The sequence below is a fragment of the Vanessa atalanta genome, chromosome 1 (assembly GCF_905147765.1).
Source record: "Vanessa atalanta chromosome 1, ilVanAtal1.2, whole genome shotgun sequence".
Taxonomy (NCBI): Eukaryota; Metazoa; Arthropoda; class Insecta; order Lepidoptera; family Nymphalidae; genus Vanessa; species Vanessa atalanta.
Window position 1 is genome coordinate 13,426,234 of NC_061871.1, and position 23,374 is coordinate 13,449,607.

The window sequence follows — 23,374 nt, forward strand, 5'->3', positions numbered from 1 at the left end:
GCACTAACTGTATCTTTAGGTCTTGCAGTCTGTTGGATTTGGGATTTTAAATTTTTAATAAGTGGATCCCAAGTGTTAGAAAGTCTCCAACCATCGTCTCTATTGAAGTTCGGATGTTTTTGAATTTCAATAGCCTCGCGTATCATTCTAGGAATGAATCTGTGTTCTCTAGCGAGGATCTGTGGTTTATCAAATCGAATAAAATGGTGCATGTTCACAGACTGCAGACTTTGAAGAACGCCTATTTTTGACATCTCCTATATGTTCCTTGACCCTAGTACCGATGCTTCTCTTTGTTTGACCTATGTAAGATAAACCACACTCACATTCGAGTTTATATACTCCCGCAGTTTGTAAAGGGATATTACTCTTGATAGGTCTCAAGAACTGGCTCACTTTCTTATGAGGCTTGTAAATGGTTTTAATCGAAGCTCGCTTCAAGATATTGCCAATCCTGTCTGTAACTCCCTTCACATATGGTAGAAATGCAGGTTGTCGCTCAACTGTGGGTGGCTTGATACGGCTTCTGCGATGCTGGCGAGGCACGGGCAGCTTGTTCTGGTGGAGTGCAAGTTTGACCTGAAGTAGCTCGTCCTCTAGGTGTTCAGCATCGCAGAGATGGTGGGCTCTCTGAAACAAAGATTTGCCAACGGTAGCTAACTGACTAGGGTGGTGGTGCGAGTCACCATTGAGGTATGTATTGGTGTGTGTAGGTTTCCTATAAACTGTGTGACTTAATGTATTGTCAGGATTCCTGACAATAAGGATGTCAAGAAAAGATAAAGAATTATTTGCCTCTAATTCCATAGTAAATTGAATGTTTTTATTTATAGAATTGAGATGTACTAAAAATGCAGATGTCAGATCACTAGGTAGTATTGTGAAAGTGTCATCTACGTACCGTTTATAAAACCTAGGTGTTATTGGTCCGGAGCGAAGAGCCCTCTCCTCTAGGTCTTCCATGAATAAATCAGCGACCACGGGGGATACTGGGGAACCCATGGCTACTCCGTCAACTTGTACATAGAATTCATCATTCCACAATAAATAACCAGATGTGAGGCAGTGATGTAACAGCTCTGCATATTCAATAGTGCAAAGTGCTCGAAACGTCGGGATGTTAAAATAAAATAATTAATATACGCGATTAAATCCGTTAAAAACTAGTTTTATTTCAAAATGAAACTCATTAAAATATATGCTAAAACAACATTTAATTTTCGTATATATAACTAACTACCTATTAAATACCCCTAGAAGCTTTCCTCTCATAATATCTTCTCAGAGCTTCTTCAAACACCTCTCCCACTGTTCTTTTCTTCCAGATATCAATTTTAATTTTCGGTTTTTCTAATTCTTTCTTTTCAATAGGTAAAACTTCTTCTACCTTAGGGCTGTTTGAATCATTTTCTTTTGTCTTAGGTTTCTCAATGTTTGTGACCTCCGCAACAATGTCATCTTTTTTATGACTAGGCTCCTCATCACTAGACTCATCAATAGAAAAATCTGAATCTGCATCAATATTCTCGTTTATAGCTTTGGATCTCTTAAATGTTCTGATATCATTTAAATTTGAGAACTTTATTTCATCACCAGAGTCTTCAATTTCTCCTTCAGATAATTTTATATCATTTGAAACTTTCCTTTTTCTGTAATTTCTTTGCTTTCCTTGTTGTGACTTACTGACTGTCTCAGACGTCTTGCTTTCTGTTTTCTCAGTAACAGTTTCTTGTGTTTCATTTTTATCACCCTTAATATTTTCACTGTCATCTAATTTTGTACTTCCCAATTTTTGCTCATACAAATGTCTATAAAATCCACCTAAAATAATAATATATATTTATTTAATTAATTTCTACATGAATAAGTACTCACTAAAATATATATAAGGTCGTGGGTTTTTCAAGCATTAAACAATTTGATTCATCTAAAAAATAGAGTTTAATTTTGTTAATAACAAATAAATTTTACAATACAAAATTTCACTTCTTATGTCATTAAAAAAATATTATATAGTTTTTTACTGAGACGGCCTCCTTCGACTCAACTGCCAACACTCAAATGTAATCACAAAGCTTACATCTCCCCCCTTCGAAATATAAATGAGAAAATTTATATTTCCTCTTAAGTAATATTTAGCTGTGAAAACTAAAAATCAGTATGCATAGGGATAAGCTTTGTGACATGATATAGTCCAGTTGATCTTGTTCCACGACCAGTATTTATTTTAAAAACTGAATCCGATATTTTTTCTTCTATTTCAAATGGGCCAATTCTAATTTCATCCATCTTTTTTTTTTTAATTTGTTCCCATAGTCAACATATACCATATCTCCTTTTTTAAAATCATATTGTAATCTATTCTTGGCAAATAAAGTTTTATTATAGTCATGCGATTTTATTGACCTTTGGAATGCTATTTTCCTGTCTTCTTCCAAACTTTTTGTTAATAACTGTTTTTCTTTTAATTCATGTGGTAACAAGTCTGTAGATTCCCCAGATAACAAATATTTAGGAGAAAATCCTGTTACAGAATGGTCTGTTTCATTATATCTGTTCCTACATTCTTCAGCTATTTTTGACCAATTTCTTTTTCCTTTTGATTCATTCATTTTGCATCTTATTTTGTTTACAATAGTCTGATTTAGCCTTTCGTTTAAACCATTTGAGAACGGTGCGTCTACCGCAGTAAATATTAATTGAATGTTTCGGTTCTTAAGATAATTTTTGAATTCAATCGAATTAAAAGCTGGATATTGATCAGAGAGTAAGATGTCTATTGTTTCTTCTTTAGGAATTTTTTCTATGAGTTTAATGAAGTCTCGAGCGTGTTGATTCTTAGAACATAGAGTATATGCATATCTAGTAAAGTGGTCAACTAGTAGATGTAAATACTTTTTTGTTGATCTTTGCCCACCAAATCCTCCTATTGTGTCCAGTGACATTATTTGAAAGGGTTTATTAGCTGGGCCCAATTGCGATATAAAGCCATACTTTTTATTTAACCTTGTTTTATTTTTTATACAAGTCTCACAGTTTTTGCATATATATTTGATATTTTCTGATAGATTCGGTGCAGTATAAAAGCGTTTTATTTTAGATTCTGTTTGATTTATTCCAGTATGACAATATTTTTCATGGGTTTTTTTTATTATAATTTTACTGTAATTTTCACTTAGAAGTATTTTTTTATTACTTTTACCACTTTTTTTATAGTAAATTCCATCTTCTAACACAATGTTCTTTTCATGTTCTTTTATTTGCAAATTTTGTGCTTGATCACATTTTATGTCATGAATATCAATAATATTAACCGTCCTTAAATTATCTTCATTATTAGCATCTATGTCCAACACTGGGTTTCTGCTGAGACAATCTGCTTCTGTATTATTTTTTCCTGGGAAATATTTTATTTCACAATTATATTGTGACAGATAATATGACATATCGCCTAATTCATCATCAGGTCTGTTTCTTACATTTAACTTCTCTAAGGGTTTGTGATCTGTATAGACAGTAAAATAGTTTCCAATCAACCAATGTTGCCAAAATTTTATACTCTCTTTTATGGCTAAGCATTCCAAAAATATAGCTTTTTTATTTCTTTGTGATTCATTTATTTTTTTAGAAAAATATGCTACCGGTTTTTCTTCGCCATTGTGTTGAATTTGTTTTAAAACTGCTCCTATTCCTACGGCACTGGCATCTGTATAGATAAGTATTGGTGCTTGTGGATTATAAATAGCTAGTATTGGTTTGGAACACAAATAATCTTTAATTTTCTGAAATGCATCCTCACATTGTTGTGTCCAATTAAATATCTGATCTTTTCTCAGTAATTTATGTAAAGGGTCAAGAACGATTGAAACATTTGGAATGTATTTTCCATAAAAATTAATTTTTCCTAAAAATTGTCGTATTTGTTTTCTATTTTGAGGAGCAGGAAAATCTTTAATTGATTTTAAATTGTCTTTTAGAGGTGTAATCGTATTCTTTTGTAATATATGGCCTAAATACTTAACAGAATCACTTGCAAATTTGCATTTTGTAAATTTCAACCTGAAACCCTCTTCTTGAATAGCATCCAACAATTTTTTTAAGTGTGTGATATGTTCATCAAATGATTTAGAAAAAACCAGTATGTCATCAATAAAATTCACTGCAAACCCCGACAGGTCATTTTTTCTTATAATATTTCCCAAAATTCGTTGAAATATGGCCGGTGATGTTTTAAGGCCAAAGGGTAAACAAGTCCACTGGTAATGGCCTTCCTGTGTTACAAAACCAGTTTTGTATTTGTCTGAAATTTTTAATGGAATAGACCAAAAAGCTGAATTTATATCTAGAGTTGTAAAATAATTACAATTTATTGTTTTTGTTATTAAGTCTTCTATTAGGGGAAATGGTTGCGATTGAGGTATGATTAATTTATTTAAATCTCTGAAGTCTATGCATAATCTACTTTTTTTTCCTTCATCCCTTTTAAAAGCTAAGGTCACAGGTGCCCCAAACGGACTGTATGATTCTTCAATCAATCCATGTTTTAACAGTTGTGAGATTTGATTTTCTATCTCTAGCTTGTCTTGAACTGAACATCTATATGGTCTTTTATAACAATATTTTTCAACTTGTAAATCTATACACGCTTCATAGTTCTTCACTTTTCCAGTGTCAAATTTATTTTTTGCAAAGATATCAGTGTAACTATCCAATAATATGTTTATCTGTTTTCTTTGATCAGTATTTAAGTGTTCTGTATCTATATTAAATTTGTTTGTATCTATACCTTCATTAAAGTTTACAGCATATTCTTTTTCTTCTATATATATTCCCATATTTTTAGTTTGTTCGTCTTCAAAATTATTCTTATTTCTTATTTTGAAATTATCTGTTTTTTGTATTTGGATATTTAAATTCTCATCATGAGTCAACCCAAATTTATGTATTGAATCTAATCCTAGTATTAAATCATACTCAAAATATTCATTTTCATAGATAAATGCATTTATTTTAATCTTCTTATGCAATAACTCCGCATCTAACGTAATCAATCCTTTTGTTTTGCCCCCTCCACTTATTGTTTTTATCGTGTTATAAAAATAATTTGGTTTCATATTCGTCACCTGAACTAGTTTTGAATTTATTAATGTTATTTGTGAACCAGGGTCATACAGTCCCTTGGCTTCTAATGTATTATTTAATGTCACTATAATCTCAATAAGTGGAGGAAATTTTAGTTTTTTGGATCTTCATTACTCAGTTCAACTTTTAATATTGAATTAGAATTAAGGTTTTTATCATCTGTTGTTTTTTTTTCATAGTTATACCAGCAAACACTCTCTGGATGAGATCTATTCATTTTTCCTTTATTTTCACAAATCCTGCATGATTTTTTTTCAGTTTGTTTTATTTCTTGTTTATTGTATTTATTCGCAGTGTTTAAGTTCTTCTTTATGTCGTTTTTTCTTGTTAAACTTTCTAATCCTCTTATGCTGTTAAATAAGTCATTCACTTCTTTAAGGTTTTCTCTGTCTATTCTATCCGTTACAAAGTTTGGTAGACCGGTGGCAATCAAATATATTAAAGTTGGTATATCTATTGATTTGTTTATTTCTAACAACAGTCTCTCCTTTTTTAGAGCGTATTCTAAGATTGATCCTTGTATATATTTAAAGTTCATAGCGTACCTTATTGGTGACCAACCTTTATCTGCAAATGTTTCACTCAAACTTTTCTTCCATACAGAACATATTTAGATATAATACATAAAAGTGATTTATATTTTGCAAAAATAGAGTTTAATTTTGTTAATAACAAATAAATTTTACAATACAAAATTTCACTTCTTATGTCATTAAAAAAATATTATATAGTTTTTTACTGAGACGGCCTCCTTCGACTCAACTGCCAACACTCAAATGTAATCACAAAGCTTACATATATCTAAATACTAACCTAAATCTCCCTGCTTAGTAACATCACCCACACTTTCCAAAAAATCTTCATATTTTTCCTTTTCTTCTTCTAGTCTTAATTCTTCCAACTTCTTCTTATAAGCTGATGTAACAAATACTTCTTTGTCTGCAAATTCATCACCTTCCTTTTCTCTCTCTTTCTGAATCTATAACAAAAAAAAACACATTTATTTATTATTTTTGATTATCTAAAATTTAGATTTAGATTCTAAATTATGAAGAGTAGAATCAAAAAAAGGAATTTTTATGTTTAAAAATTGTTCCTCAAAATGTATGACACCTCGAAGTATTACTGGAGCTATAGAATAACATGCTAATAGCATATTTCATCAATTTTTTTACTTTATAGAATAAAATAATTATAGCAAAAAACATATACATCTGTCTTGGAAAGCCATTATTTTTAATTTATTCTGTTAATGTAATTTATAAATTCCAAGTAGTAAATGCAATAAAAATAAATAAATGCAATGCTAATTTCACGTAATATCCCCTACCAAAGCCCAAGGGGTAAAAAGGGTTAAAAAAATTGTCAAAGCTGAGAATGCTTGAAAAAAAAGGCCAACAGCTGGCCACTAAGCACACTAACAAATCAGTATGGTATTAAATTTCATTTCATCAAATGGTCATGCATTCCAAGATAATAAAGTTGGCTTATTTATTCCTTCCTACTCAAATTATCTTCATACCAAATTTCATCTAAATCGGTTCAGTGGTTTAAATGGAAAGTGTGAATAGATGGAGATACTTTCACATTTATAATATTGGTATAGAAATAGGTAAGATGTGCATAAAATAATGAAATGACCAATTTTTTGCATATACATATAATCATTACTTACATTTATCGGTTGTAGTTCAAATGCAAACATTTTAAAGTACTATTGGGCTAATTCATTATATTTCACATGCAATTTGGTCAAAAATTGTTACCTGGCGTTCTATACGTCTTTCATTTTCTAATTTCCTTTTGTTAGCAGTCTTCAGTAAATTCTCTATGTACCTCGGCTTTTTTTCTTCTTGTGTTTTTTGTTTCTTAGTAAGTTTTTCTTTAGACATTGAATCATATATTTCATCATATTGATAAACTGTAGGATCTTCTGTTATAGCTTTTTCTTGTGCAACTTTGGACTGCAATAAAATTACATTTAAAGCGATTTGGATTTCTGTTCTAACAGTGCAAAGTTTTACATACACATTTAAATTATTTATTATTTTATTGTTGATAAATCTTAGTACAAATTTATTTAGATAGCTACAACTGAATCCTAAAAATTGAATGCACAATTTTACACAAATTAATACATGAAATCTTATTCTCATTGAATGGATGCAACACAAGGGGTATTTAGAATCTCATATATTGTGGTACTGTTCAATGGAAGGTATAACAATATTTGTCAATATAATCAAGTATAATGTTTTGGTTATTGAGTGACCACTTGCTATAAGATCATCTGTATTCTTATATGGCCATTTTATTTAATTCTAATTCAAATCTTACTACCTGTCTGTTAATGTTAGCACTTGGCTTCAATAGAACTGGTTTCGCTCCTCTCTCATCATCGGAATCTCCATCGCTACCAAAAACATTACGAGTAGCTTCGAAATTTAGTTTAGATTTTTGATCACGTACTATAAGCCCATATCTGCCAAATTGTACATATATTGAATTGTGTGATTGAGAAGTTTTTATTAAACATAAAATTTTAAGCTTACTTGTTTTGATTAGACATGTTAAATATATACAATTACTAAATACTCTTAGATGAACTATTTTTTTTTGTTAATATTTAATACGAAATATTAGGTATATCGATAATTGATAGAATCAGACTATTTTTCTTGTATTTATACCGTTAGAGTATAAAATATACATATACAATTACTATATACGTTATATTTTTACCACAATCCACACGTAGTTTGACATTGACATTTTAGTGTCCCAAATAGAGTTGTCCGCGTTTAATTGCTATCGATGTGATATAGAATGATATTACTAGGATGTGGTCGTTTTTATCGATACTAGTTAATGAGCACACTTGATATAATTTTGAGATATGATGAGATTTGTTGTTAGAAGTATTTAGATAATAACTGCCCGTGTTCTAGTGGAGAAATATAATGCCACTGATCCTGAGGTCTTAGGTTTAAACCCATATCGGGCTGATAAAAAGTTATTGGATTTATCAGTCAAAATTTTTTAGCCGGGAATCCGAAAGTTGGTTGTATGTGGCTAGGAAAGAACCTTAAACTGGTCTAACGCCTGAACTGTGAATGATTATCATTATTATCCTGCCCTTATCCTAATTTTATTTGGGGGTCGGCGCAGCATGTCTTCTTCTTCCATACTTCTCTGTCAGACGTCATCTCACAAGTAACATTATTTCCAGTCATATCGTCTTTCACACAATCCATCCATCTTTTCTTTGGTCGTCTCCTTCCTCTATTGGATATAGAGGAACCATATCCATATCCATACTCAAGACCTTTCTCACGACCCACAACATGGTCCTCATTCCTTCGCATAACATGGGCATGTTATACGATGATAGCCGGCTTTCGCATAACTTTTAAATTTTCAGACTTCCTCTTATGTACTCATTCCTTACTCTATCCATTCGCGTAACACAACACAATTTTCTCAACATTTTCATCTCCGCTACATGCAGTTTTCTTTCATTCATCCGTTTTGAATGAATGAATGACTACGACGCTAATAATATCGATGTTTCACATCTGCCGGGAGTCACCTTTTTTTTATTTTTCTTCTCGGTTTTAACCATCTTTATTATATTTCAGTTTTATTCTTAGGTTTATCACTATTTGCTTGTTTTTATTTGTTTTAATTATCTATAAAATCGTGCTCATTTAGTTTATCCTCTATTTTAATTTTCTATATACAAATAACTGTCAAGTGCCAAATAACAGCAATGACATAAAAATGATCCAGATTCGAACAATCAATGAATATTGAGTAATGACAATGAGTATTAGTAAATATACTGCTTCATTAAACATTAATGTACAATTAAAATTATAGAAATTAAATGTTATTTTAAAAATATATTTCTTTCGTACGACGTTCATGTATTACTTGTTTATATGTTATTATTATTTATTTAGTTAGTTATAGTACATGCGACAAACAAACCTAGAATCTAAATAACACAAGTAGAAAGAAGTGCTGCAGAGAAATAGTAAAAAAGATAACTAGTTTTGTTCAGTTGATGTTCAATGGATAAAGTGAAAGATAATTTACCTAAAACTGCTTTGGCGTTGTATATTAAATTATATTGTAAAAAAAGAGGAAATAAAATAAAGGTAGTACTCACATACACTGTTCATATTCAGTTCATACGATTGAAAAAAAAAGCATAATAAATACATATATTTATTTGTTGCAATGACCAGAACTTTTTATTGCAGGACAAAAATATTCTTATAGAAGCAACAAAGTCGTGGCTTGCATTGAATAAATCGGATAAACAACTATTTATGAAAAAATATGAAGAATATCAGATTAATTTTAAAAAAGCTTTTGCTGATTACCTTAAGTCTGCAGAACCTTATTTAAAAGTCAAAAAGAAAAAAGAAAATATCCAAGCTTCAACAAGTGTGTCAGTAATTATAATCTTTATTAATAGTACTAAAATTTCATAAGTCCTATTAAACTATTTCTGTTGTCTATTTCTTTTTATATTTTAAGAGTAAAATTTTTGTAACTTATAATTTTTATACCATTTAGTAAATACTTAAGTAAGAATAGGACACATTATATTCAATAAGTATATTAAAAAGTTTTTTTTGCAGTATTGAAGAAAACAGTACCATTCAAAATGAATTTAATGAAGATATAGAATTAGATACTGATCAAAAACAAAAAGACCAAAATAGTATTGAAATCAATAATATTGATAACACAGTTTCTTCTTTAAGTACTGTAGATGATTGTAATACTAATACCCCGTAAGTACATACAAAATTTATTATGAGATTCATTGACTAAAACAAATATAATTAAATCTTTATTCAAGGAATTTATGTATGCTCATTAAGTGCATTATACTAATGCACTTAATGAGCATAAAAACATAAAAACTCCCTCTTGAGGAGAAGGTTGGAAGCTCACTCCACCATGCTGCTCCAATGCATGTGGATTCATGTGGTAGATTCTAAGGCACCATATGCAGGTTTCCTCTCAATGTTTTCCATTACCGCCGAGCATTCATTCTGTGATGCTTGCCTTCATTCATAACCTGGTCCATGGCCTCTTTTGTCTGAAATAGCTATTAATCTCCATTTATCATAAATAATTAGTTATTTTATCATAAAAATTCAATTTCAGAATATTGGAAAATAAAAACAATACAAATGATTTAACAGAAGCTGATAAAATTTCTATTGAAGAACCAACTCCTCCAAAATTCATGTAAGTTTTTGAAGATAGTAACTATGCTGAGTATATTATGACTGCAGGCATTAATACTTTATTAAAGCTTCTTTAGTATGATTTCTTTAATTTTTGTAAAATTATAGTCATATATTTTACTCTTAGAGTCTTTTTTTATAATTAATTAATAGATATAATCCCCTTTTCAGAACTAGTCAACAACTGTTTGAATTTATGAATGAGAATAATAACAATCTGTTATGGACTAAATTAAGTGTCACAGAGAAAAGAAAATACTACAATGCTGTATTATTAATCAAGAAGAAATATATTATAGAATATAAAAACTACTTAGAACATTTATCATCAGAAAATTTGTATCATCATTATAAAAGAACTAATAATTTATGTAACTCCAATGATGAATGAATGTATTGCATTTATCTTAAGTTCTGTTGAAAAAAAAGATAAATAAAAGATGAATGGAGTATCATTTATATTATTTTATTCGATCATATAACACCTAATATTTTATAATAAAATACTTGTGGAAATAAATTACATTTTATGGTTAAGGAATACTTATTTTTATCACTAATTCTAATAAACATTATATAAATAAACAATGTGAGATTTTTTCTAAAGATACATTATCTACATGAACCATTAAAGTAACTATTTGCCACAAATAAGTCCAACAGCCAGTCCAGCAACAAAAGATGCCATAAATACGTGTGTTTCAGTTGCGCGGTAATTGTCATCTCCAATAAAATCATTGTACCAACGTTTAGCCTTGTGTTCTTTTTTCTTTAACAATCCCTCAGCTTTATCAATTTTACGGTCCACAAACCTTTCAACCTATAACAAAAATAATAAAATCAAAAATAATTTTACATACAAATCACTTTTCTGTAGTAAGCTACAGAAATTACTTAGATAATAACTAATTTAGTTTTAATAAATTTGTTCCATAATTCAATGCCAATTTTTATTTTCACAATATATATTCAGTCCTTTATATTTTGAAAAGAAGTAAGTCCAGAGTAGAAAGAAAGCAACATCCTCTTTATTAATTAAGAATAATTATCAAACTTTAAGGAATTTTTAATTGAATTTGTACTAACTATTGTTAACCTTTGAAATTAGACAACATCACATACATTACTCTGATCCCATGTAAGTAGCTAAAGCACTTGTGTTATGGAAAATCAGAAGTAACGACGGTACCACAAATACCCAGACCCATGACAATATAGAAATTTAATGAACTTTTTCTACATTGACTCGGCCGGGAATCGAACCCGGGACCTCAGAGTAGCGTGCCCATGAAAACAGGTGTAGGTACACACTACTCGACCATGGAGGTCGTCATCCTACTTGTATACTTTAGTTTAAATACTGTATATGATTCTAATGCATAAAAAAGTTGTATATGCCATTTTAATATAGACAAGGTTAGCTACATATAGTATGTATATTAGTATTTAAAGAAATTGAAACTGAATCACTTCTGTATTTGACCCAATCAAATAGAAATTTTGATAATTTTAATGTTTTTTTAACTCACACAACAGAAGGCAAGATATATTAAATTATGATGAAGCAATGCCAAAAAAGAAGCCTCCTGTAAATCCAGCTGAATAATAGGAATTATCTTTGACAAATACTATAACCTGGAACAAAAAGTGATGTTTCAATTGTATGGAAAATTAGTAAAATAAAAATTACAAGTGATTTTAATTAATGCAGCAGTTGCAAAACCAATGTTTGGTCAAATACAGATGTGAGATGTTCCTACTTCGTTGAGACTTACTTTATCAAACCAATCTGGAGATTTTCCAGTAGTTTCCTTCTCAATTTTATCTGTGATTTTATCGACCTTTTTGTTGATCTTATCCCAATTAATGTCAATATATCCTTTTTGGCTCGCAATATGTAATAAAATAACACCTCCGCCAATACCAACAGCTGCAAGTTTCCCAATTTTCATAGTAATGAAACCGGTTATCCTAAAATTCATTTAAAAATTAGTTTATTGAATCTTACATCAAAACATAAACAAAGGCGATGAGTAATGATTATACCATCCTGACGCAGTTCCTAAAATTAGCTGCTTCGTTGCGGAAGTTTTTCCAATATCTCCAATAGCTTTTTCTATAAAATTTTTTGCATCGTCGACGATTTTTTTTGCTTCTTCAGATGTATCATCCTTTTTGGGCTTAGCCATTTTTCTTAATTTAATTACCTATTTTATTAATGACACAATCGAAATTTATAATTATAATGTCAGTCGTCACTCGTCACTGCTCGACCCAAAGACAAAGAGCTAAGACGTAAGTGCCGAACTATTTAAACGATTACGTTGTGTCTTGAGGGAGGGGGTGAATGACATATAATATTTAAAAGTAAATGAATGTCATTTATTATCTTTTCAAATGTGTCTAATTTTATTCGTAATAAAACCATAATTCAATGGTGTTTCTTATTTATTTATATCAATTTATTACGAATAAATAATTTCAATGTCAGAAGAATATTCTATGCCATCTTACATATCGACCATGTCAAGATATCTTCGTCCTGAAACTTTTAATGTGGAACCTGATACGGCGTCTGCAGATTTGCGATGGTTACACTGGCGGTATACATTTATAAATTTTATCTCAGAAGAAGCTTGTAACGAAACTGATGAAATGAAACTCAAATTATTAATAAATCATCTATCTCCTACCGTGTACTCCTATATACGCGATAATAAATCCTACGAGCATGCCTTATCGTTATTAGATCACATATATTTAAAGCCCAAAAATGAAATTTTTGCTCGATATACTCTAGTTGCTCGAAAGCAAAGACAGGACGAAACTATTACAGAATACGTACGCGCACTGAAATTATTAGCACATGATTGTAATTTTAAAGCAGTGACCCCTGAAGAATATAAGAGTGAATACATTCGTGACGCATTTGTTGCTGGGATCACATCCCAAACAATACGACAGAGACTCTTAGAAAACAATACCTTAAGTTTAGATGAGGCCCTGAATCAAGCGATTGCTTTAGAAACTGCCGAACGAAATTCTCAAGGCTATATAAATAATAATTCTTTTAATCTAAACGCTCTTTCTAAGCAGGAGCAAGAAACGCCAACTCAACAAAACTTAGCTGTAGCAAATTATTCAAGAAAGAAACATTGCTTCTTTTGTGGTGGAAACATTCATCGACGATTTAAGTGTCCTGCTCGTAATGCCACCTGCCAACTTTGCACCAAAACAAGTCATTTCGCCAATGTCTGCCGTAGTAACAAAGAAACACTTAACAACGTTGTAAACGAAGATGCACCTGTCGAAGTTGCTATGATTTCTGCCGCCTCACCTTCTAGTTTAAAAAGAGCTACGGTATCAGTAACAATTAACAATTACGAAGCCGATGCACTTATTGATACTGGTAGTTCAGTAAGTTTCGTAAGCGGTTCTTTAGCGCAAACAATAAACCTGAAAAGAAACCCTTGTAAGCAGGCAATAACTTTAGCCTCACTTAATCACATATCTTTTGTGGAAGGTTCCTGCGTAGCGACAATCAAAATTGGTCAACATATCTATAAACGTCAACCACTCTTAATTGTAAACAATCTTTGTGCAGACCTTATTATAGGGCATGACTTATTACAAAATCATTCAGTGCTTGAATTTCAGTTTGGTGGTAACCAAGGACCGCTGAAAGTCTGCAGTGTTATAGAAGCATCAGTTCCTCCTGCAACTTTATTTAGTAATTTATCTCCTAATATTAAACCGATATCTATAAAATCCAAACGTTACTCTGAAGAAGATTTACAATTTATAAACAATGAAATATCTAAATTACTAGAAGAAGGCGTCATTGAGCCCAGCGTATCTCCATGGCGAGCACAAGTATTAGTTACAGGAGGTGGTTTACATCGAAAGCGGCTTGTTATTGATTATTCGCTTACCATAAACAGATTTACAGAACTAGATGCATTTCCTCTACCTAGCATCGAGTCTGTAATTGAAAAGGTTGCGAAATTTAATTTTTTTAGCCAAATCGACCTGAAAAGCGCTTATCACCAGGTACCAATTTTGTCGTCGGAACGAAAATATACAGCATTCGAAGCATGTGGCAAACTTTATCAATTTTCAAGGATACCTTTTGGGGTAACAAACGGCGTCGCGGCCTTCCAGCGAACATTACAATACATTATCGATACAGAAAAATTAGCAGGAACGTTCGCATATTTAGATGATGTCACAGTTTGTGGTAAGAGTAAAGATGACCACGATAGAAAACTTAATAAATTTATGAATGCAGTTAAGAAATACAAATTAACTCTAAACGAAAGTAAATGTGTCTTTGGAACCGACTCTATAAATCTTTTAGGATACTCAATATATAATAATACGATTAAACCGGACAATGACCGTCTCAAACCACTACTAGATCTTCCAATTCCTACGGATTTACCAACCTTAAAAAGGACTTTAGGTTTATTTGCTCACTATTCGAAGTGGATCCAAAATTTTTCTCAAAAGATTAGACCACTTATTGGTATTAAGCATTTTCCTTTAAACCAGGAGGCTGTTACATGTTTCAACTCTTTAAAGTCAGATGTTTGTAAATCTACTTTGGTAGTGGTCGACGAAAATGCAACATTTATGGTAGAAACAGATGCATCAGAATTTGCCATTGCTTCTACACTCTCTCAAAACGGTCGTCCGGTTGCCTTTTTCTCGCGAACTTTGACTGACTCGGAGTGCAAACAATCTTCTATAGAAAAGGAGGCAAGTGCAATCGTTGAATCTCTGCGTAAATGGCGGCATTATTTAACGGGTAGGCATTTCTTGCTTTTAACTGATCAACAGTCTGTAGTATTCATGTTCAATCAAAAACATTCAAGCAAAATAAAAAATGAAAAAATTGAAAGATGGAGGCTTGAACTTTCCAGTTTTAAATTTGAAATTATTTATCGACCTGGTAAGGATAATACGGTTGCTGACACTCTATCTAGAGTATGTGCTCATATTAATTTTGATAATAGTAAGTTGAAAGAAATTCATGAACTTCTTTGTCACCCCGGTGTAACAAGATTAGCACACTGGGTAAGAACGAAAAACCTTCCATACTCTATCAATGATATAAAACTTATAACTACTTCCTGTAGAGTGTGTGCTGAAATCAAGCCTCGTTTTAATAAAAATAAATATCAACTCATTAAGGCTACTTCTCCATTTGAACGATTGAACATCGATTTTAAGGGACCTTTGCCGTCCAATACGCAAAATAAATATATGTTAACGATTATTGATGAATACAGCCGATTTCCATTCGCTTATCCCTGCAAAGATATGACTGCAACGACTGTAATTAAATGTTTAAAGGATCTTTTCTTTATGTTTGGCACTCCGCTTTATGTACACTCAGACAGAGGAGCGACATTTATGTCTGAACAATTGAAGCAATTTCTTTACTCTCTTGGGATAGCTTGTAGTCGAACAACTCCATATAATCCCCAGGGGAATGGACAAGTTGAAAGACTTAATGGAACTCTTTGGAGAAACATACAATTATACCTCCGATCTAAAGATATGGAGATATCAGATTGGGAAAAAGCTTTACCAGTGGCTTTACACTCCATCAGGTCACTTTTATGTACTAGTACTAATGTAACTCCTCACGAAAGAATGTTCAACCATGCCCGAAGAACTTCAAATGGCGAATCATTTCCTTCTTGGATGTTAAATCCAGGACCTGTTTTAATGAAAAAGAACGTGAGAGCTACTAAGTACGATCCTATAGTTGAAGAAGTAGAATTACTCCAGCCCAACCCGCAATATTCGTATGTTAGATTGCCAGACGGAAGAGAAACTACAATTTCTAACAGACAATTGGCTCCACTACCAGAAAATTTAGAAGATTGTAATGAAGAACATGAAATCCAAAATTCTGAAAATATTCAAGATGAAAATCCCATTCCTAACCAAGAATCTGATGAATACAATCAACCTCCTGAACTCCCTTCCACGAGTTCGTCATTCAAAGAACGTCGTTCGACACGGCAGCGAAGAATGCCGAACTATTTAAACGATTACGTTGTGTCTTGAGGGAGGGGGTGAATGACATATAATATTTAAAAGTAAATGAATGTCATTTATTATCTTTTCAAATGTGTCTAATTTTATTCGTAATAAAACCATAATTCAATGGTGTTTCTTATTTATTTATATCAGTAAGTAAGTACTAAGTAGGAGTATAATATGAAATTAACTTCCTAGTTCCTAGAAAAGAAACACAGATGGCACCTACCTGACGATCGTTAGGTGTCATAAATAACACAGATGACACAAATTATTCAACGGGTTACATTCGCAACCCATTTGAACAATCGATTACGTGGACAAAAGATAGAACAGACTCGATGTTTCTATTAAAAAAGAAAAAAGGTTATTTAATATATATTGTATCAAAGAGATTTATAACGGAAATAGAAAATTACACAATAACAACTACTGAACGTACATATACCCAACAGTTACGAAAGTATTGTTAATACTTATTTGACGTTTGTCACTGTCACTGTAAGCTCAGATTGAAACTTGAGTGTTTATCTATATTTACCATTAGTTAACTGGTTATAATGTTATTAACTCTTTGTATTTAATTCGACTCGACCGGTATACATAACTACATTATACATAAATCTTTACTAAAAAGTTGTTCTATTATTGACTAATAGCAACTATATAAATAAATTTGTAAGACAAATAAAAGGTTATGCCGCACTTAAAAAGATGCACACATTTATTTTTAAAGTATAATCCTATTTCATTACTTGGAGTTAGGAGGTTTAAATGTAGCTTAGGATTGTGGGTTAGTAAGACAGTTATTGGCTAACTAATAAGGCTGCAAATTCCGAGGTTTTGGCTCAAATATCATATCAGTCCAATAATATTTGTTGGGTTTCTATCAAGATAAACTCCGTAGTAGCTCAGAGTTCAAGTTCGATCATGACAAACTTTTGACCACGACCATGCTTCACGCTTTTGTGATTATAATACATAATATAACTAGGACAGTGGAGGATTAGTAATTGCATCTTTTTATTAATAAGCTTGTGCCTCCCTGCAAAGATGGTTTTTGAACTTACCACTGTGACCAAATGTTGCCATTATTTATGTTATCTTAATGAATATCATGCTTTTCTAAGACTATTGTTTTTACTTATAGAACCAAGACTTGACAACTGAAATAAAGTTGAAGATTGAAAATCATTGGACGAAAGAGGTTTTACATAATGATGATTGTAAAGACAAGAAACAATATTATGTTCTTCCCATGTTTCCTTACCCTTCAGGCAATTTACACATGGGCCATGTCCGAGTATATTCAATTTCAGATACAATAGCACGATTTCAAAAACTTAATGGAAAAAATGTGATTCATCCAATTGGTTGGGATGCCTTTGGCTTGCCAGCTGAAAATGCGGCCATTGAACATAATATTTTACCACATATATGGACTGAAAGTAATATATCAACAATGAAAAAACAACTGTTGCAGTTAGGATTTAACTTTAATTGGGACAAGGAGATTAGCACTTGTGATCCTAAGTATTATAAATGGACACAATATATATTTTTAAAATTATTTGAAAATGGCCTTGCATACCAAAATAAGGTAGTTTTCATTGATGAAATTTACTCATTTTTATCCATATTGCAGTTCTTTATAAAGTAAAATTTAAAGAATAAATAAAATTATTTAAATTTTAAAAGTACTGTGTTAAAAATATTTTAAATGAAAACTTGTGGATATAAATCTAAAGTTCTTATTCATCAAATTGATTACAGCCAACTCCATTGATTTTAAGAATAACCTGTAATCATTTTAAAAAAATGTTTATATCGAGTTGTTATAGAGATCCCCTTCAAATGCTTGTTTTAAATATTTTCAGGCCGAGGTAAACTGGGATCCAGTAGATAAGACAGTTTTGGCAGATGAACAGGTAGATGAAAATGGCTGTTCATGGAGGTCAGGAGCAAAAGTAGAAAGAAAGATCCTTACACAATGGTACATCAAAACAACAAAATATGCAAAAAAGTTATATGATGGTTTAAATAATAAAAATCTAGAAAACTGGAAAGATATCATAAACTTGCAAAAGCACTGGATTGGTGAATGCAATGGTGTTGTTGTAACTTTTACTATGAAACTGGGCAATACAAAAAAATCCTTTGATGTTTGGTCTCAAGACCCATACAAACTTATACATGGTCAATTTTTAACCATAGGTTCTAGTAATGTGTTACTACAAGAAATACCTCCTTCTGATATAAATAACCTGAAATGTTACAATCCAATAACTGGTAAAGAGATAAATATTTATGTCTCAGACACTGTAAACTATCCTGAAGGCAGAGATGTGTACATTGCTTGTCCATCCATTGACCCAGAAGATAACAAGCTGTCACAGTCATTGAACATTGCTTTTCCAAGTGAAAGTTCCTTCATAGACATAACTTCAGAAAATAATAAAGCTATAGAAATAGCCCAAAAAAATTATGGTGGCTATTTTGTTAGTTCCAAGCTAAAGGATTGGCTTATATCGAGGCAAAGATTTTGGGGTACACCAATCCCAATTATTCACTGCCCTACCTGTGGTGCTGTACCAGTACCATATGAAGATCTGCCAGTTTTACTTCCAATAAAGAACTCGTCCGATGCAAAAATATCAACTTTGTCAAGCTTAAAATCGTGGTCAAGTTGTAAATGCCCCAAATGTTTAGGTGATGCACAAAGAGAATCAGATACTATGGACACATTTGTTGACTCTTCCTGGTATTATTATCGTTTTCTGGATCATGCAAATGACAAAATGCCATTTGATAAGGAAAAGTTGACTGGAATAACTCCTGTTAATTGTTATATTGGAGGCAAAGAACATGCGGTACTACATTTATACTATGCAAGGTTTATGAGCTATTTTTTACATTCTCTGGGATTGACTCCAATGCCAGAACCATTTAAAAAATTATTAGTTCAAGGGTTAGTAATGGGGAAATCTTATAAGATTAAATCTACTGGGAAATATTTACCCCCTGAAAAGGTTGAAAAAGTTGGTGAAGAATATATTGTTAAAGACACAAAAGAGCCTGTTTCAGTACAATGGGAAAAAATGAGTAAATCTAAATATAATGGAGAAAATCCTCAAAGATTGTTATCAACATATGGATCTGACACAACTCGACTTTTAATGCTTGCCGATGTTCCACCACCTACAAGTAGGAAATGGTCCGATGATAGTAAGTATTTACTCTTATAACTGATTAAATTATTAAGACGAGAACAGAAAATTAAAACTCTCCTTTTGCAGTGGAATAGTATATTTCCTTGTATTGCCACATACTCCATGAACATTGGCCATATGATCTACAGGCTTGACTTCCTATTTGTAACTTGTGCCATGTCTGCTTTGGATCTTATGGAGGTGGTTGCCTGGGTGGTTGCCCCTTTTTTGTCGCTTGAAGAACTCGATTGCCGTTGTTGATGAGACCATTGTCGTTAATCCCTTTGTGAGTAGTTTCTTGCCTATAGTGTGGGGGGGGCTATCGCGTGGCAGCACTTGAGGATTTCAGAAGTATTCCGATGTCGACTTTTTTCCTACAAAGCCTTTCTGTTGGAGTCTTTCGGATCCACTTCGGAAAATTACTTAGAGTATTTAAAAGATGGGGATGAGGTTAGAGGTCTAGGTGGCTTTTGTGGCATTAAGAATGGTCGTTGTGTTCTGAGACATCCAATATATGGTGCTAGTTCCAATCTGTATGTCGACCGTCATCGCATCGACGCTGATTGTCCGTTTGTGGACATTTATAGGCTGTTCAATGTCTCATTAACAGAATATGTTTATTTAATTCAAGTCAGGATACATTTTTTCCTATTAATTGTGACTTAATAAATCGTAAGTTCATATACATTAAATAACTTTGTGTTTGTACTTATTATTCAATTCTAATATGAATTATTTTTCGACAGCATTGCCTGGCGTTTTAAATTGGCAGCGTAGATTATGGATTACTCTTAAAGATTTTTTAAAGCACAGAACAGAAGTTGATACAACAAGAAATAATGTTACTTGTAAAGAATTTGAAGAACTGGAATCAAAGTTGTGGAATTCAAGAAACTATTTTACTGCAACTGCAACTTATCATTTTAAATATACTCAACAACTCAGTGTTGCAATATCTCGTTTACAAGGCCTGACAAATGTACTGAGGGTATGTTTTTAAATGTTGTAAACTAATAAATATATATAAAAGGTAATGTTGTAAATGCTTGATTATCAACATATATATCATATCTTATGTACAGAACTGATATATTTGTTTCATATTTCTCGCACCATGGTTGTCACAAAAGTTTTGAGATTAGGAAAACATGTCGTGATGAAATTGTACTAATTTTCCACTTTATGAAAGCGTAAAATAAACAAACCTCACATTTACGTACTGCATGTCATACTCTGCTATATTATACTATATATATATAGAAGCAGTTGCTTCTGTATAATATTACTTTAAAAATTCCGATACCTAACAACTTCGCCGACATTAAAAACGTTATGAACTGTTGTTGGAATGGGACGAACTCGTGACTGTCAATACTAGCTGCTATCACTAGACTAATTTAGAGTCTATTCCATCCACTAGTGGACAAAAGCCAAATAGACAACATTTGCCTCGTATTAATTATGTATTTTCGAAAAAATGGCGTTTTGAACGTCGAGGGAATTGTTATCAAAATTTTGAAGTTAACTTAAAGTGAATGTAAGTAGTTAAGTGGAATAGTGTTGTATCATAAATAGTCGAGCACAATAGCTGAGCTAGTAAATCGTAAGAAATATGTACGTAAATCAAAGGTTTGTTTATCTTCATTCCTTCTTCGATTGTAAAAACCGGTTCGGAATGTAGATTCTAGCGAGAAGATCCAGAAAGAAACTTAGTAGTTACTATTTTCCAGCATATGAGATACATTATGTTAGTTAAATACAATTATATATTTTATCCTGCCTGAAAGCCAATAAGTATCCGGTAGACATTATTTCTATGTTCTGATTATGATTAAATCTAAAAATTGAAATTACAATTACCGAACATATATAGTAATTTAATTATATGTTTGTTTCAGAACAACGTACCTGTCGATGTAATGTCAAGGAGTAAGGAATACGAACAGGCATTAGCAGCTCTTATTATAATGCTGTCCCCTGTGACCCCTCATTTTTGTTCTGAGCTCTGGGCTGGTCTTATATCAGCTCCGAATAGAGTATCTGATAATTTATCGTCATTTAATTGGAATAAAGATGTATTTGAGCAAAAATGGCCAGTTGTTGATCAAGATTATCCATTATCTTTCCAATGTAAAGTAAGTATCTTAAGTCGTAATTTAATAAAATTTGATAATTCAACATTATGTTTATCCTATTTTATTTATTACGGTTCTTCGTTTTGCGTAGCACGTCATTGTATTAGCGTTAATTGCCAGAAAATCGCAAGGTATAGAAAATTAAATTTGCCTTTGTTGTATAAATATGGTAAAACTAACCGTTTTAACACATGAACCTAACTAACCGTCACCCTTAATAAGTCCTCTTAATATCTAAATTCTAAAGAGACTCTAGATGGAGTAAATGCCGTGATTATCTTCTAGTATTGCCCATATTCGCTTCAGACAGAATAGTTTCTAAATTTACTTCACTATTTATTTATAGGTCGATGGAGCTGACAGGTGTGAATTAAAAATACCAGCCGTTGAATTAAACGATGTATCTTCCGAGAAAGCCCTAGAAATTATGCTCAAAGAAAAAACTGTTGCAAATAGAGTGAAAAAGGGCATCCTCAAAACAAAATATGAATTATATCCAAATTGTCGTGCCATTCTGCACATTTATACGAATAGAAATCTGCAATCTAAACAAAAAAAGGAAGAAGATAAATTGCTCAGATCACAGATATAATGTTATTGTTGGTTTACCATATGTTATGATTGTTCCAGATGTTAGTTGATACTGTTATTACTTTATAAAAGAGAAAATTTAATTTAAAACAATCTTTCGTATAAAATATTTCAAAACATTTACATAGAATCGAAAGACATTATAGCCAATTTTAAGTGAAACATATTGTAACAAATTGAAGTGTAATAAACAAGAGCTAAACAAAATTCTTTCGTTGTTTTTTTCTAAACCTTATGGTTTAGGTTGGTTTATGCGAAGTATATGTGTGTAAGAATAACGACAGCAAAAAAATACAAATGAGATTATATTTGTTAATGAAACGTCGATAAGTTAACGTGGTGGCGCGCGCTTTAATAAGACGGACGGGAATACTTCAAATAAAGAAATTAAGACAACATTATTGACACCATGTTTTTTTAAAAACCTTTTTTGTATTTTTTTATCTTGCTTATCTAAATATATAATGGTAAAAAATAGAATCTGGAATTTTAAAACACATATCAGGTCACGTTACAAAATTAATTGTACAGCCATCAGAAACATGCCAAATTCCAGTATATTTTTGTGCCAAAAAAACATTGGATACAATAAGCTAATATGAGACTTTAGGCTTGCTTGGATCGTTTACTATTTTACTTAATACTTTTTTAAAGAAATAATCGAAACTTTTTATCGACATAAATATAATTATTTATCATCAGGAAAGTTGTTTACTACCACTTTTGAAACTTACTGAGTTATTAGCAAATCGCATGAAATACATGAATCTAAAGTTTGTTTATCTTTTTTCTTCTTCCACTGGAATAGGGTATACATAATCGTAATGTTAGATAAATTAACTCACATCGCATTGGATAGTTTTCTTTATTTATATCTGTGGGTTTACCTACTTTGTTGTCTGTAACAACTGCAAAGCATAGATAAAATAACTTATAGATTGTGTTAGAAAGTTGGAAGTAATAAAAATATTGTTAGGTA

The 23,374-nt window shown here is 31.5% G+C and overlaps 4 protein-coding genes across 5 annotated transcripts; 2 read left to right on the top strand and 2 right to left on the bottom strand.

The window, feature by feature from the left end:
* Nucleotides 1–1,195: 1,195 nt before the first annotated feature.
* Nucleotides 1,196–7,900, bottom strand: LOC125067214 (nuclear speckle splicing regulatory protein 1). Its single transcript, XM_047675676.1, has 5 exons — nt 7,695–7,900; nt 7,483–7,624; nt 6,909–7,106; nt 5,956–6,121; nt 1,196–1,821 (listed from the first exon to the last, which is right to left on the bottom strand). The coding sequence occupies exons 1-5, from the start codon at nt 7,709–7,711 to the stop codon at nt 1,244–1,246; spliced, it is 1,101 nt and encodes a 366-aa protein (XP_047531632.1). The 5' UTR covers nt 7,712–7,900; the 3' UTR covers nt 1,196–1,243.
* A 1,024-nt stretch (nt 7,901–8,924) lies between these two features.
* LOC125071980 lies at nt 8,925–10,916 on the top strand. Its single transcript, XM_047682474.1, has 5 exons — nt 8,925–9,302; nt 9,408–9,598; nt 9,792–9,947; nt 10,327–10,410; nt 10,581–10,916. Exons 1-5 carry the CDS (start codon nt 9,216–9,218, stop codon nt 10,798–10,800), a joined length of 738 nt encoding a protein of 245 aa, XP_047538430.1. The 5' UTR covers nt 8,925–9,215; the 3' UTR covers nt 10,801–10,916.
* LOC125072062 (FUN14 domain-containing protein 1A) lies at nt 10,907–16,664 on the bottom strand. 2 transcript variants are annotated; one of them, XM_047682676.1, is made up of 5 exons: nt 16,619–16,664; nt 12,456–12,710; nt 12,185–12,380; nt 11,939–12,044; nt 11,091–11,229 (listed from the first exon to the last, which is right to left on the bottom strand). In XM_047682676.1, exons 2-4 carry the CDS (start codon nt 12,596–12,598, stop codon nt 11,964–11,966), a joined length of 420 nt encoding a protein of 139 aa, XP_047538632.1. In that variant the 5' UTR covers nt 12,599–12,710; nt 16,619–16,664; the 3' UTR covers nt 11,091–11,229; nt 11,939–11,963. The 2 variants fall into 2 exon arrangements, with proteins under 2 accessions (XP_047538555.1, XP_047538632.1); XM_047682599.1 differs by lacking the exon at nt 11,939–12,044 and having other exon boundaries at nt 10,907–11,229; nt 16,619–16,657.
* A 286-nt stretch (nt 16,665–16,950) lies between these two features.
* LOC125071893 (leucine--tRNA ligase, mitochondrial) lies at nt 16,951–22,562 on the top strand. The gene is made up of 6 exons (XM_047682352.1): nt 16,951–17,253; nt 17,611–18,060; nt 18,338–19,685; nt 20,416–20,657; nt 21,568–21,804; nt 22,151–22,562. The coding sequence occupies exons 1-6, from the start codon at nt 17,158–17,160 to the stop codon at nt 22,394–22,396; spliced, it is 2,619 nt and encodes an 872-aa protein (XP_047538308.1). The 5' UTR covers nt 16,951–17,157; the 3' UTR covers nt 22,397–22,562.
* Nucleotides 22,563–23,374: the final 812 nt, after the last annotated feature.